Source organism: Gorilla gorilla, chromosome 11 (assembly GCF_029281585.2).
Source record: "Gorilla gorilla gorilla isolate KB3781 chromosome 11, NHGRI_mGorGor1-v2.1_pri, whole genome shotgun sequence".
Classification (NCBI taxonomy): Eukaryota; Metazoa; Chordata; class Mammalia; order Primates; family Hominidae; genus Gorilla; species Gorilla gorilla.
Genome location: NC_073235.2, coordinates 39,755,977 through 39,775,980, shown reverse-complemented (window position 1 = coordinate 39,775,980; position 20,004 = coordinate 39,755,977). Strand labels below are relative to the sequence as shown.

Genomic DNA, 20,004 nt, shown 5'->3' with positions numbered 1-20,004 from the left:
TTAGGTAATGTCAATCTCAAGGAAGAACAAGGTGTTAAAGTGCCTTGAACATTATTTTTTGGGCCAGTGTTCCAGGCTCAAAGCTTTGATTACTCAAACACAGCAGACCCTCTATTATTTGGGAACAAATGGATGAACAAAGGTGTGGATGGTTCTGTGAAGAGGAGGGGGCCACATATGCTTGACAGGGGAAAGTAAAGAGGCAAGTTAGTGCTTGTATGTATTTGAGTGGACAAAATTCTGGAATCCAGAATAGGTTATTTTTTACCTTTTTGACATTCAGATTGACCAATTCCCTAATTGGCCTGGATCTGTGGAATAATCTGTTAATGCCACAGTTTCATTTAAAAGAAAGCAAAATCTTTAAGCATTAGAACTGACTGGGGAAGAGATGTGTCTATTTATTCATTCATTCAACAACAATTATTAAATGCCCACCATGTGCCAGACACTGTACTAAGCACTGGAAGTTCATTAATGAAATGCAAGACTCCTACCCTCTGAGTTTATAGTCTGTCCAGAGCAATACAGGCATAGAAACAGGTGCCATAATACCAGCATGTAGAGGACTTAATAATTGCAGGAACTCAACATAATACAAGCTCCCTGACCTTAAGGAACTTTTATCATCATCATTATCATCTAATAATAATAATAAATAAATGCTAAGCACTGAGTATTTCTCATCCTCCACCACTAGTAAGAGTCACCTATGGAGAGTTTTAATACTGAAAATATCCTTTCAACCTGAAGAGATTCTGACTGGTTTGAGCTGGGGTGAGTCTCAGACATCTGTGGATTGAAAAAACTCAATGGGGTTGAGATTAAATAAAAATAAACAATAATAAATTTCTATATACCTGGCACTGTTCCATCTGTCCTCCTTATAACAGCTCTTTGAAGTAGCTGGTAATATTACCTTATTTTGGAAAGGAAGAAATTGAAACACAGCAAGTTTAAAGTAGTTTGTATGGCAGAGATGAGATTTGAATCAAGGAAATCTAACTCAAGAATCCATGCTACATGCCTAGGTGTTTAAAAAAAAATCACTGTCTCTTTTTGATACTGAAAACTCAAGAGGTAACTCCAGGAGGGTTGACACAGGAGGAAATGAATTCCACCAAATGAGGTTTCCTACCAATTCCCAGCAGCAGTCTCTGCTGTTGGCCTTCCCGTTACCATGACACTGCTCTCTAGCTCACTCCTTAGAGATGAAAGTTAAAGGAGTTCCTTCAGCCTCCAATTATTTGAGACTGACAAATAATTAATCATTAGCTCCATGGTTTCTAGAAATATTCTGTTGAATATTCTATTTTTAATATACCATAATTTATCTTCAGTCTAGTAACTTTACCTCTTTCATATTCTCCCTTTCCATAAACTGGTAAACATATCTGGCAATTATCTCAACTAGTCCTTTTGGGTGTGGAAGTGGGGATTAATGTATAGACAAAATAAGAATGTCCATGAGGTGATAACTGCTTTGTGTAGCCATCGTGACATGAATACATTGTATTAACCATTAATACTTTGTATTCACATTGCATTCATTTATGCATATGTTTGAAACTTCATATAATTAAATGTTGAAAATATGCAGTGAGGCTCTTTAAAGGTTCTCTGATATAAATCATGCAAAGGATAATACTGATTTGTGATCTTAAAGTAAAAACATGAGGAATGACAGAGATGGCAGCAGTGGCCAACATAATTAATTCCAACACTACCTCGGCAAACAATTATCAATGATCTCCTATAACAGGCTGAAATGTATGTGAAGACATATTGTAAAATATTAGGCATTAAATGAGTGTTTCTCATCCTTCACTGCTTACAAGTCACCTATGGAGAATTTTAGTATCGCAGATATCCTTCCAACCTAAAGATATTCTGACTGGGTGGGCTGGGATGAGGCTCAGACATCAGTCCATTGAAAAAACTAAGGGCTGAGAAATGTTGCAATAAGCTAGCTGTTGCTATTATTAACTAGACCACATTGGATACTTTAGGCAGGCATTTGTTTTGTAGGCTGAAAAAAGAATAGAAGAAAACAGCAAAAAAAACAAAAAAAAAAGTACAAAGGAAATGGTTCGTGATAATTTGGTGAATTTATTACAGGGACTGAAGAATTAGGCCACAACAGGCCAAAGCTTGATAGACCTTTGGTTTGCTTAGAAAAATATGAGACTATCATTGACCTTTAAGGAGAGACTCAGAGAAGGAGGAGTAAGAAGATCATAAGCATGGCTTGAGATTGTCCATGGCTTGAAAATACCTTTATGTTTTAAAGTTTTAGCTCTTGAATCAAGCCGGGACAAAATAAAACCTGATGCAATTCATCCATTGCTATGTCACAAATCACTGCTGGTGCACTTGGTCCCCTAAACAACCTTGGCTTTCTGAGAGGTTTAGAATGAATGTGGTTTGGGATTTTCATAATCCAGTGATTCCCTGGTTGTTACCACAAACCTATTAAATCAGAATGTATTAGAGTAGGATCCAGGCATCAGAGATTTTCAGGTGATTCCATTGTGCAGTCAACTTTGAGGACCACAGACATAACTGCTTCTCAACTTTGATGACCCAACCTGAAGCCATAGCCACAAAACAAAAAAAGGAGTTCTTGTCTTCATTAGTCGAGGTTTCCACTTGCTCCGGTCCATCCTCCTCCTGGATCTCTTCCTGATCTCTCAGTTTAAGTTAAATCACTTTTAACCACTCCCCTTCACCTCCCACCCTGTCCCCACCTGCTAGTCTGTCCCTGGTCCATGCTTCTCACTTTAAAACTTTGATCAGACATTGCCTCGCCCAGAAATTTCTAATGAACCCAACCCTGCATAGAGCTTTATACCCAACATATACGTATCACCTGGGAACTTATAGAAATATACAATTCCAGGCCCCATTTTGGTCTATTGAATTAGAATCTCCAATTAATAAGATCCCCAGGGGACTTGTATGCACATTCAAGTTTGAGAAGTACTGTTTTAGGACACCATTTCCCAAAAAGTCTGTTGAAGGACACTCTCAAGGACACAAAATCCACTGCCTAGATTTTAATCCACACTCCTCTATCTCTTTACAGAACACCTGTACATTCAAAATATATGCATTGAGTAGCAACTATATGCCCCATACTAGGCTGGGTTTAGAGTATCCAGTTGTGAAGATGGCGGAAGTGGTCCTTATATTCATGGACTTAAAATCTAGCAGGGGCAACTCTAACAAGAAAATATAATTTAAGGGGATGAATAGGATGCTGTGGGATAATCTACTTAATGGAGGAGGATAGGGGAGTCTACAGTAGTCTGGTAGATGAGAGCAGCATTCCAGGGGAAAGGCAGGTCTCTGTGGATACACAGGCTGAGGACCCGGGAAGGAGGGGCAGCTGAAGAGAATGGAGTGCCAACCTCATGCACAGCAGGTGCAAACTATACAACTATACAAACGCTTGCCCAGTGCCTACTCGGTGTCAGGAGGTGGTCTAAGTGCTTTCTTTATAGGCAGGTGTTATTATTAACCTCCATTTTACAAATTAGAAAACTGAGGCAAAGAGACATTAAGTAATATATCTGCTACACAGCAAACATGAAAATACAACCACAGTTATCTGGCTCCAGCATCCATGCTCTTATGCCCCAATCTACAGTCTCTTAAACTGGGAAAAAAAACAAGATACATTCAAGAAGCTGAAAAAAGGGCCACATATCTAGCATTAAAGCAAGTTTTGCTCATGGATCTATGGCCTTCATCAGAATGAGGGAGACGAGGAGGAGGAGGGTCACCATTCAGGGGGCCCTAGCTTCTTACAACTGAAAATTTCTGGGACCCACCCCATAGTTATTGAATCAGAATTTCTAGTCATGGATCCAGAAATCTGCATATTAATAATTCTTCCAGGTGATTCAAATGCAATAAAGTTTGAGAACCATAGGCTTATAGATACAATTTCCTCCAAATTCTTCCCCCTCTTATAGTGTCCTTTAATTAACCCGTAGTTACTTAATAATATTTTAGTCCCAAGCTATAAACTAAAAATTAGGGTAAATAGGATTGAAATGGAAAGCTGGAAGAAATCTGAAAATTGAATCTTTGCCTCTGTAGGTCCCTGACTGCCAAGCTGTGAAAAGAATTATCTGGGCTTGAAGAGTTGGCGGCAAAGAGAGACCACAGAGACTTAGAACTATTTTCATTACACTGCCAATGATTTAAACAACTAATTGAATTTCTGGAAATTGGAGTAAAATTTAAAGTTGCTTGAGGAACAATTACTTTACATGCCCTGTGATTCCGTTTCCTTTACCCAATGCTAGGAAAAGACTCTCTGGTAGCAGAGAGAATTTTCTTGAATGTAGAATAGGTGGACTAGCAGTGGCTAAAGTAATCTCTGGTCACCAGGGCACACTGGCTCAACAAAGTTAATCTGCTTCCCTATGTATCAAGAGACTTCAATAACTCCAACACCAATTTCTGGCTGCTGGTGGGGTATTCTCTTAAATCCAGTCTCTTCTTATAACAATTTAACAGGAATTATACTAAACTCTCATGAATAAGAAGCTAAAATAAATAGCTAAACATCAACAAAACTCCATCATCATAGATTATATTATTCCCTTGCACCTTATCAATATTTATCTTTAAGAGCCTGAAATGTTTTTAGGTACATTATGATTAAAATTCCCAAAGTCAGCCTCCTAGATGCTGATTTCAAATGGCTCAGAATAGAGACAGAAGCTTTTCTATCCTTGCCTGCTTTGAAATGACATTACACTGGCTATTTAACAAACCCTGTTCATCCAGTTCATTTACTTTGCATCTTCCTTCAGAAAAAAAACAAGTTTTGGAGAGTTTCTAGAAGAGACTGTCGTTTCCATCCCTCAAAAGATCAGATAAATAAAGCACTGTATTTTCAAAGCTCTTTCTTATTCAATGTATTTATTTCTGATTCTCAATAAGCAAATCTCATTGTATGCTACTATATTAATTCTGTGACAAATGACCATCAGGAAGATGAAATGCCATAGTTATAAAACTTTATGCTGGTACTCCACCATTGCAATACAAAGATGATAATTTTCAACAGGTGCCACAGCTCTGTTTTCAATCACTGAGAGGTGTTTGAATGACCATCAGATCTATGTCAATATTGGCCTTATTTTCATGTCACTCTCACGAAGTGATGCTATAGATATGTGAGTCAAAGAGCATTTGAAGGATCTTAGACGCACACAGCTGGAATCATCCAAGGAAAGTAAACCTCTGACAGGTTTTTTTCTCTGCAGAACTGCATACTTTCTTCTTTCTTCTTCCAGGAGGCTGGTGCAGCAAGAAAGCCATGCTCTGCTTGAGAGGACATGGCTGCCAAGAGAAGCCCAGGGACCAGTGGATGAGACTCACTGAACTCTGGGCATTAGAGGTAATATTCTTTCTGTCTTTCCTTTTCTTGGATTTGCCTTTTGTAACCACGCAATGGTAAGATCCAAAGGGCCAAGGCTAGTGTATGAGACTAGGAGAGAGGGACTAAGTTATTAACTCTAGATCTTAGGCCAAAATGGAGTTTTGGGATGAGGATTAATTATATCTTCACATGAACTAGCCCATCAGGGAGCTGCAATACACTTTGGGGGAAAGATCTGTTCTAAGAGAGAGGATCACTTTAGCATATACTCCTATGTGTTCATCTAGGACTTTGCTATTAAGTATCCTGGATTAAATACCTTCAAATATACCCAGATGTATAAAGTATCACCATTAAGAATAAAGAAATACAAATCATATTTTGCCAATTTCTGTACTTGTTCAACACTTTGTAATGTATCTGCTCTTGTACTCCATGTACTTATATTAATCAGTGATGTAAGCATTGTATTCAAGCCCTGTATTCTAATGAGGTTACCTGGAACTGGGGTCCAGACACACAAGAGCCACATAGAAACTGTGATAGTGATGATGCTTTATAAGGAATCACATGGGAATGACTGTTCAAAATGCCACAATGGGGTCAGTAGAAGATGAATACTCCTGCAATCCATGCAGGTGGAACTATGACATAAAATAAGAGAATATGTTTTCTCTTCCAAGCTCTGATAGATTTGGAAATACAAGACTTCATTTACAAACTTTACCAAACTTGTTTCCAGGGTGATAGGCAAATGAAAAAAAAAAAAAAGATGCTCGCATTCCACAACCTCTCACTTACTTAGATGTGGAGAAACAATCAGGTTAGGGAAGAAAGAAATAAGAACGCAGCATCCACCTACCTGCTTGGCACATCCTTGGGCAGGGTGTCCACTCACTGAAAGCAGTCACAATACAGTCTTTTTTGCATGGGAGAAAACAGGGGCGCACAGTTTCAGGTCGAGTAGAATCTGGACATCTGTCAATGTGAAAAGACCATGTCAATGCCTCTTTGAGAGACTAAGCGGTTGAATGCAGAACTATAGGATTTTAGAACCGAAAATATTAAGGGCCTCATGTTCCCTTAATAGGTGAGGGAAGAAAGACTCCTGGAGGTGAAGCTACTTGCCCAAGCGCTCAAAGCTGGAGGCAGAGCCTGAAGCAGACCTCAGCTCTCTTGATCCAAAGACCAAAATAACTTTTCACTACACCAGTAAAAAATAACCTCTGAAACCAATGAAAGATGAGTGCCAAGAAAGTGTCTCACCATCAGCATCAACTAATTTTATCTTTTTCAGAAGGAAAAAACTGAAATATTATTTTAAATGTTTTATTCAGGGTGATACATCAAATTAGCAATATTCTACAAAAGAAAGGATTATAAAAGAAATATAAACATATATTGGAAAACAAAAATCTTTGATGGTCACTTAAAAATACTAGGAATCTTTGATCATTAACAGAATTCTAGACTACTTAAATGATGAACAGGTATTTCTTTCCTTTTCTTTTTTTTTTTTTTCCCCCCCCGAGATGGAGTCTCACTCTGTCCCTCAGCCTGGAGTGCAGTGGCACGATCTCGGCTCACTGCAACCTCCACCTCCTGAGTTCAAGTGACTCTCACACCTCAGCCTCTCAAGTAGCTGGGATTACAGGTGCACCATCATGCCTGGCTAATTTTTGTATTTTTAGTAAAGATGGGGTTTCACCATGTTAACCAGGATGATCTTGATCTCTCGACCTCATAATCTGCCCTCCTTGGCCTCCCAAAGTGCTGGGATTACAGGCGTGAGCCACCACGCCCAGTCAATTAACAGGTATTTCTATAGAACACGTAGACTGAAAAGTTGGAAGAAGCAACATATGACAGACTGTTAATAACAAATATACTAACCAGCATTAACAAGGAAGAAGATATTGATTTTATTACTTTGCTGATAATTAATTTAGTGCCCAGACTTGGGAAGAAAGTAATATAAATAGTTAATGGATTCACAATTATTTGGAAAACGAAAGTCTCAGCAAATAGCAAGCGAGTTTTTGTTTGTTTGCTTGCTTGCTTGTTTTTAGAGTAGAGATGGCTAACAATCACATTTATTATATTCTACAACAGTGTTACACCAAGAAGAAAAACAGGAAAGCACTTTACGCTATACACTTGGTTTTTAAATTCTGTTTCCCGTAAGTTTCATATAAAGAAGAGAGATGCAGTGTGTATAAAGTTTAATAGTGTGAGCTCTGTATTGGATAGCCAATGCTGAGTTAAGTGCTCTGCCTACATTCTTTCAGTTACTCTTAACAGCAATGACGAGCATTATAATCTTCATTTTCATATGATAAGCTGAGATGTTGAAATAAGTAATGGACCCAAAGCTTCATGGAGACAAAGCACCTGAAAAAATTATGATTGAAAAAACACCAGTCTAGCAAGTTTAAACAGACAATTAATAGACTTCCAGTAAGAGAGAATAGAGAAAAATGGAAAAGAGAAAATTGACGAGGAAATAATGGACTTAACTATTACAGAATTGAAAAAGAGATGATAATTCAGAGTGAAAAACCCAGGAAGTGTATACAAAATGACCAACATGCAAATACAGGGACTGTGCAAATTTCAAACACAAAGAAAATGGTAAGAGGAGAAACTCGTAATCTCAACGCTTTGGGAGGCCGAGGCGGGAGTATTGTTTGAGGCCAGAAGTTAAACACTAGCCTGGGCAACACAGCCAGACCCTGTGTCTACAAAAAATATAAAAAATATTAGCTGGGCATGGGGGTACATGCCTGTAGTCCTAGCTACATGGGTTGCTGAGGCCAGAGGATCACTGAAACCCAGGAGTTCAAGGCTGCAGTAAGCTATGATCACACCCCTGCACTCCAGAGCCTGGCCAATAAAGCAAGACTCTGTCTCTAAAAAAGAAACAGAGAGAGAGAGAGTGAGAGAAAAAGAAGGAAGGAGGGAGGGAGGGCAGGCAGAACAGAAACTAATAACTGTTAGGGCAAAAAGGAAGAAAAATGGTTCATCTAAGAAGGGAGAGGAATCTGAGTGACATCAGACCACATCAACTTACATAATTATAAATCTGAAAGCAATTTCATAGTGTTAACATTTTAGAAACAATGCATAGGCAAAACACAGAAGAATAAATTTTGTTTTGGGATAAAATGTTCCAACACATCATTCTGGTCACAGAGCGTACAGGATGAGAACTAGAAAGAGGAGAGAGGATGGACACTGGATGTCCTCCTCCAACAAAGCAGGTGTTCAGAGAGTTGATCTAAACACAAATGAAATAAGAGACAAAGTCATTATGAACAAAATGTTTGTGTCCCTCCCAAAATCTGTATGTTGAAACCTAACCCCCAAAGTGAAAACATCGGGTGGTGGAGCCTTTAGGAGATAATTAGATCATGAGGTTGGAGCTCTCATGAATGGCATCAGTGTCCCTTACAAAAAGAGACACCAAGTAGCTGGTTTCCTCTCTGTGTTCTCCACCATGTGAAGATACAAGAAGGTGGCCATCTGCAAACCAGCAAGAGGGCTTTTCCTGGAATTCAACCATGAGGTCACCCTGATCTCGGACTTTCAGCCTCCAAAACTGTCAAAAATAAACCTGTTTGTTGTTTCAGCCAACCAGTCTATGGTATTTTTGTTATAGCAGTCCAAACTGACTTTGACAAAGGTTCTAAGAAACTTGATCAAAAGTACTACTGTAACCAACCAAGAGAATGCCAACATTCTGGGAGGAGTTGGGAGAGGAAGTAGTGGAAATGAGCTGAGGTTGATTACTTTCATGGGAGCAAATCACAGAATGACAATTTTAAATTGATAAATGCAGAGCTACATGGCTCTTCTGTGAAAAATATATCCTTTAGAGTTAGGAGGTAAACACCAGAAAGGGAGAAGGGCCAGTGATATATACTTGACTTTGCTTGTATCCACATAAAGATACAGGGGAGGTAGATGAGGAAGGAGTAAAGTGGTTGTTGGTGACAGGCAAGGAGGACGGAAGTGGGTGAATGAGAGCCGGGGTGGCATAAGGCTTCCAACTATTCACCTTTTTATATTGGTGAACTATGTGTCTGTTTTCCCAATCAAAATTCAGAGAGAGACAGAAAAAAAATTCAGCAACTGTTAAAAAGTGGTTGTGCTATATAAATACATTTTCTGGCTTTGATAATGTACTATGGTTATGTAAGATGTTACAGCTGGGGGAAGCTGAGTGAAGGGTACATAGATTTCTCTGTACAATTTTTGCAAGTTGCTGTGGATCTATAATTATTTCAAAAAAAAAGTGGTTGTGTTAAGGAAGTAGGATATGAAGTGGACGAGGAGGTGGTTGAGAACCTACTGCTTTCCACCATCAGTCCCTCTATTATTTTACTTATACAATAAAACATGTAATGCTTTGATAAAAAATAAACTAATATTAAAAGATATATACCCAGAAAAAATTGCTAATAAATTCATTCTTATTAGTGGCATTATTATTATTAACTATCTTTAATACATATATACACACAAATCATCTATAAAATAGATTGATTCAATGAGCATAACAAGAGAAAGAAAGATGAGTGTCATTATCAGGATATAGTGTTATTTAAACAAGCTACTCTGGTAAGGAAAATTTATATCATACTTTAGTCAAGATAAGAAAACACTAAAATCATTCCTAAGTCCCTTATTAATTTTTAAGGTCTTCTAAAAATGAATTGAATTGCCATTTATTCTAACTCTTCTCCAACCTTTCCTGGTAGATAGCTGGGAATGAAAACACAACTTGAGTGATGCCAACTTCCTGTGCCCAGGAGTCACAAGGGTTCCCATATGGACCCACCCAACACTCGAACATTCACAAAACAGCGTGGAAATATTTGTGGCGCAACACTTCAAGCTTTCTACAGAGAGTTGCTAATATCTCAGGAACTTTATCCCCTTCAATTAGGAGTAGGCATTAATCTCTTTTAGGGAACTGATATTGTCAATTTTATTGACCCTTTCCTGGCATCACTCACCATAAACACTCACTGGGTAATACTTGAACTCTCCATGATATGGCCCTTTCTCTCTCTTTTTTTCTTAAGTCCGAAAGAGAGAAAGAGTATCATTCCCTCAAGGGCAAAGGTCAAGCTTAGGTTACAGTGCTATTATAGAAGAAATGAACTGTGGGCTTTCCTGGAAATGCAAGTTGTTTTTGGTTTGATAAGGGCCAAATATTTTGTTGCAATGGAAATTGTCTTTTTGTCACTTCCCCTGCCAATGAGGTTTACCCTTTCCTCAGGGATTCAACTTTCTCTTCCTTTTTATCTATACATTGTCTATCCTTTCATGCATCGTCACATTTCCAATTTCCATACATTTTCTCATAGTCTTCAAAAATACAGTCTTTGGCTATTAGCAACCTAGGTTCTCCCCAACTTCTAAAAAAGGTAAAGTTGGTTTTCTGTATCACTGTATTATCACTGACAGAGAAAAGACTTTTGATAATTTTTGGGGTGCTGATGTTGTGTGTGTGCACATACACGCACATGCTGTACATACACTAATTTTGAGTGCCTTGATGGTAGAATTCCATTTTATATCGTGCCTTAAAAATCCCATATTTAGCTCAGTGTAAATGTTTAGTAACAGTAAGTGAATGACTGAATAGTATTCTGTGCTATCGAAGCCTGAAGACAAATAAATCCCTGGGGAATATTAGACTTATTTCTCCAGCTATTTCCGCAACAAAACTGAAGCCTTGAAACCCAGAGAAACAGACGGATTCACTTTTTGTTAGTAAGCATACATGGCCCCTTGCCTTTTGTCAAAATTTAACTTCCTGCTTTCATGTAATACTCTGATTTTGGATTAGCAATGCTCTCCATAAAAGGGAATGAATTCCATTTCAATGAATATATTTTCCTGGACTTGCACTGGAATGTTCTATAACTCTTGTCTCTTGGCCTCACTGTAGGCTTCAGCTTTTTTTTTTTTTTTTTTTTTTTTTTTTTTTTGAGACGGAGTTTCTCTCTTATTGCCCAGGCTGGAGTATAATGGCGTGCCATCTCAGCTCACTGCAAGCTCTGCCTCCCAGGTTCAAGCGATTCTCCTGCCTCAGCCTCCCGAGTAGCTGGGATTACAGGTGCCTGCCACCACTCCTGGCTAATTTTTGTATTTTTAGTAGAGATGGGGTTTCACCATGTTGGCCAGGCTGGTCTCAAGCTCCTGACCACAGGTGATCCACCTGCCTTGGCCTCCCAAAGTGCTGGGATTACAGGCATGAGCCACCGCGCCCAGCTAGCTTCAGCTTCTTATAAGCACTGTGCTGAAATACATCACATTGAGCTACAAAGACCTGCCATTTTTTAGCTACACGTCCATAATTAGTCATCTGACCCAGGAACTGATGTATTCATCTCACTCAGCTAGATGGGGAAACCTGCCAAGCTTTTAGATGTTAAATGTTTAAATGGAGCTATTTACTGCTATATCTCACAAAATGCCAGATGTTTTCACATTAAAAGCAGAAAGTACCTTACCAGGAATTTTGAAAGGCTTTGAGTTATGTGTTTTCAATCTTTATTATCATTATTTTTTGTACACTGCCACCGGGGAAAGAAAAGCATTGAATAGTAAAACAAAACCGAACACAACTTCAGGAAGATCCCAACAAGCTCTCACTCTGATTCAGTTGTTCCCAGCTAGCTCTCATTTTCTGATATGATCAGTTCGATTACTCATACAATGGTAACAGTCTCACCTGTACAATTACACGGAAACCAAAACACCAACCCAGGGACACAAGAACTTGCGAGAAACTCTATGCCTCTCAGTGCAGTGGGTTTAGAGATATAACATTATTTTGAACCACACGTTCCATGGAGACATGCGTCCTTCTCTGTTTTCTGAAGGCCACTCTTTCTCTAGGATATTTTCTTCTTCCTTTCCATTTCTCTATCCCCATCCCAAAGGTTTCATATATGACAGGGGATCTTTTCCCACTGCAATGACTTTCATGTGAAAAAGAGCAAAAATATATTTCTGGAGGCACAGCAAAGGATACTTTATATTGCTGATAATCTCCTTGGGTGCTTCACTGGACACTAGGTATTATTTTCTTAGCTCAATTAATCTCATTAACCTCAAGAATTTTAATTAATTTCACTAAAGTCAATGCAGGCTGCTCATGTTTAACAGGATTATTTGGAGACATACAGTCAGAATTAAAACTAGGTTGTTAAGTCTCCAGCCTCATTAACAGTACAGAAAGTCATTAGCAATGCCTTTATATTTGTGTGTGTATGTTAGGGAAAACATCTGTGCAATTGATTTTTCTGTGTTGGTAAACCACAGCAAAACTGGAGATGATTTACTGTAATAATAATATTTTAGTCTCACTTATGTACATTTTAAAACAAATGCATATTAGCTTATTATGAATTATGTTTTAAACTACAAACTTCTGTTCCTGTGATTTTTTTTCTCAAATCCTCTTTAACATTTGAGTAAGCTGATGTGCTCAGAAACCTTCATGAAACTGTGATTCAAAGTAATAATGATGATATAAGAAGAAATAGATGCTGATTTGAACATATAACTCAACTTTTTCTGTCCGAATAGCCCTTTAAAATATGATGATAATTTATGGAATCGGTATCAGTCTCAATTCTAATGCCCCTTTGCTAAAAAATAAACAAGCTACATTCACGTCCAGTGGATTTTTCCTGTCATAGTGGGTCAAAGATGAAAAGCTTTGTGGAAAGGAGATCAGGCTTCAGGCATGCTAAAATTTTTCATCACTATAAAGAATAATAGTTTGCTGCATTTTATGTAGGGTTGCTCCTACATCTAATCCATACTTATTTTTATTTTTATATTCATTCTAATCTTTCATGCATCTTTTCTTAAGCAGCTGAAAATTCAGGTCATAAAAATAAACATTATCTAGGCTTCAATCCTTCTCAGATAAAAGGAGTTCTCATGTCTGCGTAACACCTTTATAAAACTTTCAGAATTTTACCATAACCTCATGACTTAGGTTATCATCTGAAGCAGGTGATACTAAATGTTATTGTCCATATTTGTCTATAACTTCCATTGATTCATTGGTCCAATCAATCCATGTGCTGCTATGGCTACCAGGTAAGTTGAAAAATACAACTGATACAAGTTGACATTTCCAAGAACACTGCTAATAATGTAGAGTTAGGTTCTAGAGCAAAAACAGTATTTATGAGCTAAAAAGAGCAGGTCATATGTATGACATGTTCACTACTTTTCATGATAGTCCCCTTTAACAAAATTTATCATGGGAGATTAAATATGTTTTTCTTGAAGCAAAAGATAAACATACACTTCCCTTGATCTTCATATCCAATCCTTGGCAAACCGATCACTCCTCTACATATAGGTTTAGCTTATTCATAAATTCCAGAAATGTTTATACTAACTACCTGCCAGATGCTGTGCTAGACTAGGGTTGGAACAAGAAAGAACACCCAATCCCAGCACTCTGGGAGCCACATTTAGGAGAAGAGAAAGGTCAAGTGTTCCAGGCTATGCTTCCCTTCAAGTCACAGTATGACTTGCAAATACACATCTTCATGTGTATTTGCAAAACCACCCGCTCATCAAATGCTCTAACACAAGCTCTGGGCAGTGTCTGCCAGTCTGCACTCTATCTGCTGCCGTAAGCAGTTCATTTCCCATAACAGAGCTTGGGTGACTTTCCTTACACATGGCCAAAGTGGCTTCCATGACAGTGTGGATCAGGCCCAGAGCCCTTCACCGTGGTTCCCCAGATGAAATTATTCAGTGTTTCCATTGCCCATGAGAGAAACACAAATTAAATTGAATTAGGCAGAACATCAAATGTATTTTCATATTTTGCCATGGAGGGCAGGGTGTAGTCAGTAGGGACAGGACCACGGTTCAGTGCTGCCAGGATTTGTTCCAACTGCATATCTGTTTCTTCCTGAGCATCAGAATGAATCTCTCCTTTTACTTTTTCCACCAGACCTGACCCTGTCTGTGGCAACTCTCAGCTCATATGCTTAGAGTATCATGAACAGAAAATAAATGAGTTTCATTCTCCCAGCTTGAAAATTCCTGGGGAGGCACTGTATGTTGCCTAGCTTATGACACTAGACCAAAGCTGGCACCAGCTCATCCTAGTGGCCCACACCTGTGCCTGGAGTGGGGTCTCCAAATATGGCCACTGGGAATCTTTCCAGATAGACCAGTCACAAGTCTCTCTATAATGCATAGGGCCCTTCTGTTTTCTTCTTTACCAGCCTTCCCACAGGGACTTTAGGAAAACATACATCTCCTCATTTGGTCTAGTGATAAAACTCCCACAGCCAGTTCTTTAGTCAATTACTTTTTTTCCTCCAATCATTTGTAGTTGTTCTTGATAGTTTTGACATCTATATCCTAGTTTCCAAGCCCATATTTTCCTACTGTCTTTAAAAAGTTTTATATCTCCATGTACATAGAGTATAACATGCATGAGATTGTAAGCTTCTGGAGGGCATGGATTCATTAGTCTAATTAGAATGGCTGTATGGATGTATCTATTTAATGCAGGAGAGATCTGTGGAGTCTAAAGAAGAGTAAGACACAACCCTATATTTCAAAGCATAGAACCTAGCTTTATGTTGACCTCGTCTTTATGTGATTTGAGAAGAGTAAAAAATACAGAGATCAGCTCTAGAAAATTTGATTATTCAAAAGCATTCAATGTTTGTGGAAACTATTCATTTTTATCCAAGAACTGATATATTAATACATGTTATAAATGCACCAGTGATATATATCACAACCGTGTTTATCTTTGAGGCACATGTTTTAATCTTTAATGGTCAAACAGCAACAACAAACCCTCTTACTCTATCAGAGACCCAGAAATATCTATTGCTTGATAAATGCTTTCAACTAAAAATACTCAACATGAAATAAGCAAATGCATTTTCAGTAACAGGCTAATAAATACCTTTTGGTCATTACTTGTCCCACGTGACTCTTGACACAGAAGACTCTCCGAGTCTGAATGCCTACACCACACGTGGCTTCTCCATTCCAGCCAATGGTTGCATTAAGGGCAGTTACCAATGTGTCCTCAGAACAAGGGCCCCAAGGCGATGTCTCCCAGTGAAGCTGCATACAGGAATGGTCATTACACAAACGATGCTCTTGGAGAGCCTGACTAGGGGGACATGGCTTTCCACCTGCCAAAAATAAGAACAAAAGATAATACATAGTGGTTGCTGTTCTTGTTTTTGTTGTTTCTGCTGCTTTAATGGTCTAGAGAGACAGCTTTGCTGACACAGCCTTCCAAAGACCTGAGCCACTGCACTGTTCTTCTCAGTCTAAGAACAGGGATTTTTGTCCCAAGCAACACCTGAGGATAATATTGTACACTCTTTTCCACTAAATAACAAGCAGCAGTCCACATCAATTAGATTTTAAAATTAATTGACTCTCTTGCCCACCACTGCAGCATGTATCTCTGAGATAAACTCCAAAGAAACCTGCTTTTCAAAAAATATTTCTATGCTTCATATATTCATGTATTAGCTAGTTAGAATAGTCTATGACCTCGAAGTGATACTATCTTGAATGAGCACACACACACACACACACACCCCTTATGCAGCATGGTCTTCCTTTCCTAAGAGAGGCATTATTTTTCTAAGAGAACTATTTTAAGACACCTATCCTCCATCAAGCAGTGCATTTCACTGCAATTTGAGAAATCCAGAAATATCTGTTAAAGTTTGTTTGGAGAAGAAAGCCCCCCCTTAAACTCTGAAATAATACCTGACAATGTGCTATCCCCTGGCAGGAAGACCAGACATATACGCATCCATAGACTCTTGGATGAGTCAGACAATCCAATTTCATTATTGTCCTTTTCTCACATTTTTATATCCATATAAAAAGTGGTATTTATCTAAAGCATCGATCTTTGCCTACTCTTCTACACTTTAATGGTTTATTCAGTGGCCCAAATGCCCAAGATCTGTGACCTCGGTTTTGTTATTCTTGATTTTTTTTCCCATTCACTCCTTCCAGAAATAGAAAAGAGAAGGAACCATCTTCACTTTAAGAATATGAAAATCTTCATTTATCTTGACCCTGGCCCCATTTTGCAGGATCAAAGAACAGAAACTTACTTAAAAAGTAGCTCCTCACAGCCAGTGGCCATGCTGTCCTGCTGTTCTAACCAAGCCATGGGCAGAAAAAGCCAAGGGAGGGCATGAAAGAAATAACGTGTGCTGGAGACAGAGACCATCACCATAAATTACAGGAACAGCTGCTCCTCTAATTTGTTCTGATGTCACCCGCTTATATTCTCATAGCACTTTTTAACTTCATCAAAGCCATTTTCACAGCCTCCATGCTGTGCCCCCCTCCTGCAGAATGCTGGCATGACAGAACAGGATACCAGCATGCACGGATCAGGTAGTTTGCAGACGTTAGTGGCAGTTCCCAGTTGAGAAGCCATGTTTCCTGATTATTAATTTGAAGCTCTTTTTACTAAACATAGTCTAATTATGTTCCCAACTGCACAAGCTATCTTTGGTTTGGGTGTGTATCAACCAAATTCTGCTTTCTTGTCTAAGAAGGGTTCTGAAAAATAACATCCATCTGATTGCCATGGCGCATACACAGGTATGTGGTAAAGCAATTCATGTAAATGGGTTAACCCAGTATAGCTAAACTAGAGAATCAAAGCAAAAAGCATGGAGGGAAATGAAACTGTTAATCTGGATTCAGGGAATGGAGATATCATCTATGTGTGACTATTTCCTCCATATAAACTTCTCTATCACCAATGAGGAGAAATGATGATAATTGAGCTAATGAATCCAAAGTGAAAACCTTTTCTGTTACTCACCTTCCCCAGCCAGTGCCAGGATAGTTCTTGACCTGGTCTGTTTCCCATCTGAGTTTTTATTTGAACAGGACTGGGAACAGGATGACCACTCCGTCCACTCGCTCAGCACACAGTCCATTCGGCAGGGAATTTCACAAGCCTTCCTCTCAGGAGGAGGGGGAACTGGGCAAAGACTCCCTGATACATCTTCTCCTACAATCAACAAGATCAAGACAGTTGGTGATTAATGCACAATCAAGGCTCACTGCTTTATCTATTACTTCAGTTTAAAGTACCCCCCCAAAAAATGATAGTTTCTTCAGCCATTCACAATATTTACATCAGAAAAAACTGCCAGGAGATAATTTGGCATTTAGAAAGGTAGATACTACAGCAAAACTCCCATTTGTAATCTTTCATAGGGACAAAGTTGGCTTCTTTCAGAAACAATTTAGCCATGGATGGCTAAAGATGGACGTGGTGGATGTGTTATGGACAACCATATATAACAAGTATATGCTTTTCTTCAAAACGGAAGTCAGAGCTGTCCGTTCACCTGAAAACCACAATTTATGTTGAGCCTTCTAATCTACTAAATTAAAAGGAATTTTATAATTCTAGTTTTCTTTTGGGTACATTCATCTCCAAATATGCAACCTTATGCAATATTATCACACAATGACTGTTTTGTTCTCCTTTTTCGTAGTGGTAAATTATCTGAAACTAAAATGAAAATGGACCTGTGGCTAAAATTATATAACGTGTTGACATAAAGTTGACAGCCAGTCTGAAGTTCTCCCTAATACATTTACTATTCCTCCTTGAATAATCTAATGTATTGCTAAACCAAAAAATAACTATACTCAAAAATATGGCACAAACACACCAGATGTCAAGGATCCTCAATTTTGCTATTGCCTCAGCGCCTTTCTGTAAATACTACTCACAATCCTTTGATACCATATCATAGAACATGATTTTTCAGAAACTATAAAATAATGGAGTTTTATAATTAACAGATGTTAGGACTAAAGGGATAATTTCTAAGTAATGGAAAAATATTTCAAATGACTACAATGGCTAATTAAAACTCTCAGGTTATTTATTTCCTATTAGTAGAATTCAAATATTCCTCTTTTATAGATAATAACTCAACTCTTACTATTCCCCTCATTCACAGTCTCCTCATAAAAACAGAGGACACAAAGAATAGTGACGTCATTTATTGTTTGAAATAACAACATAAAACATGAAATGGCAACTATAGGAGAGAGGCGGTTTTGTTTGTATGACTTTATGGCTTTGAAATTCTCTTGTCATGATCTGGCTGAAACAAAAAAATAAACGTGAAAGGGACTAGTATTTATTGAACATCTCCTTGCGCCAGGCACTGTGTTTTGCATATATCATTCAGGCTTTGCATATGTTATTGAGTCCTCACAAGAAACTCTGAATGACAAGTGTGATCCATCTCATCTCACAGATGAGGGCTCAGAGCAGAGGCTCAGAGAGGAAGGGTTGCTCATGCTTACACGGGCCTGAGCTGGGGAGCAAATCCGAACCCTCTGACTCTGAAACTTCTGCTTCTCCCATTAACCGTGCTGTGTCTAATTCCAACGAGATGGATATTCTTTTTCTGAGGAAGTCAATAAAACAAGCTGACAGTCAGCAAGACTGCCTGAAGGAGAAGATAGTGCACAGCTAATATCTGCGTTCATATTTGTAAATGAGGCCAGGCTCATTGCCCTTGAGGTACAAATAAAGCTTTTCAAGCATATTATGAGAAGTAATAGACGTTCTAGCAGATAACCAAGCTGAAAAACCAGTTCCAATAATTCTCTCTTCAGTCTCAATCTATTTCCAGGTTGAGTTCACACTGTGTGTAACACACACACACCCAATATAGCACTTTCACAAGTATAGAAGCAGGCAGGCCAAACAAAAGGCCCGACCTACATCTAATCAAAATTTAATTTCCACACTTGTGAATATTATTAACATAATCTGTGCACAAAATACTTTAAAGCTATGTCTTGTAATAAACATTTTGAGGAACAAGATATTTGTAGGGGTTTTATGAACAAAAGTAAGGGGAAAGGTGGTGAGTGTTGGGTTAAAAATAGTAACATTGGTTTCATTACTGAAAAATTTCTCAGTGTTGAAAATGCCAATATATATTGTAAGTTTCCTAGAAGGTAAATGAGATGTAGTGCTTTTCATCTGTATTTGATCAAGGGCCATACTTTTGGAAGAGCATCTCTCTCTTTCTTTCAGAAATGGTACTTTTATGAGTATGCTTTGAGAAAACTCTACATTAAAGAATTATGAAATTGTTAACTACTATTTGATGAGTAAATACTATGTCCAAGGCATATGATGGGATAAAAATAGATGGGCTCACTGTTACTTATCTTTCTAGAGCTCATGATTAATGATGAAGATGAGCTATTAACACATAAAAGTAAAACCAAGGCCAAAAGTAAATGTCAAGTTGCAACTGCGTGATTCCAACATAAAATATTTTAGTGATTCAGTGGATTGGCATGGTTCCCTCCAATGATGGAAATAAAAGGGCTGAGAACTTGTGGCAAGGATGGAGGGTATTTCAGGCGTTGGAAGGATCAGCAAAGGTTAGGTAGGAAAATACGAGGTATCTGGAAGATAGTTAATACTGAAGGTGCATGAGGAGAAGAGAAAGACTATCTTGGAGGAGTTATTTGACATCAAATTCCAAATGATCTAG

The 20,004-nt window shown here is 38.3% G+C and overlaps 1 protein-coding gene across 1 annotated transcript in view; it reads right to left on the bottom strand.

Annotated features, from left to right (window-relative positions):
- THSD7B (thrombospondin type 1 domain containing 7B) overlaps positions 1-20,004 on the bottom strand; it is a 913,367-nt gene that overhangs the window by 426,510 nt on the left and 466,853 nt on the right. Inside the window, exons 8-10 of the mRNA XM_019021646.4 lie at positions 17,283-17,474; positions 15,375-15,609; positions 6,261-6,376 (exon numbers count right to left, since the gene is read on the bottom strand). Coding sequence (XP_018877191.3) covers positions 6,261-6,376; positions 15,375-15,609; positions 17,283-17,474 — 543 coding nt within the window. The remainder of the gene's footprint in view (positions 1-6,260; positions 6,377-15,374; positions 15,610-17,282; positions 17,475-20,004) is intronic.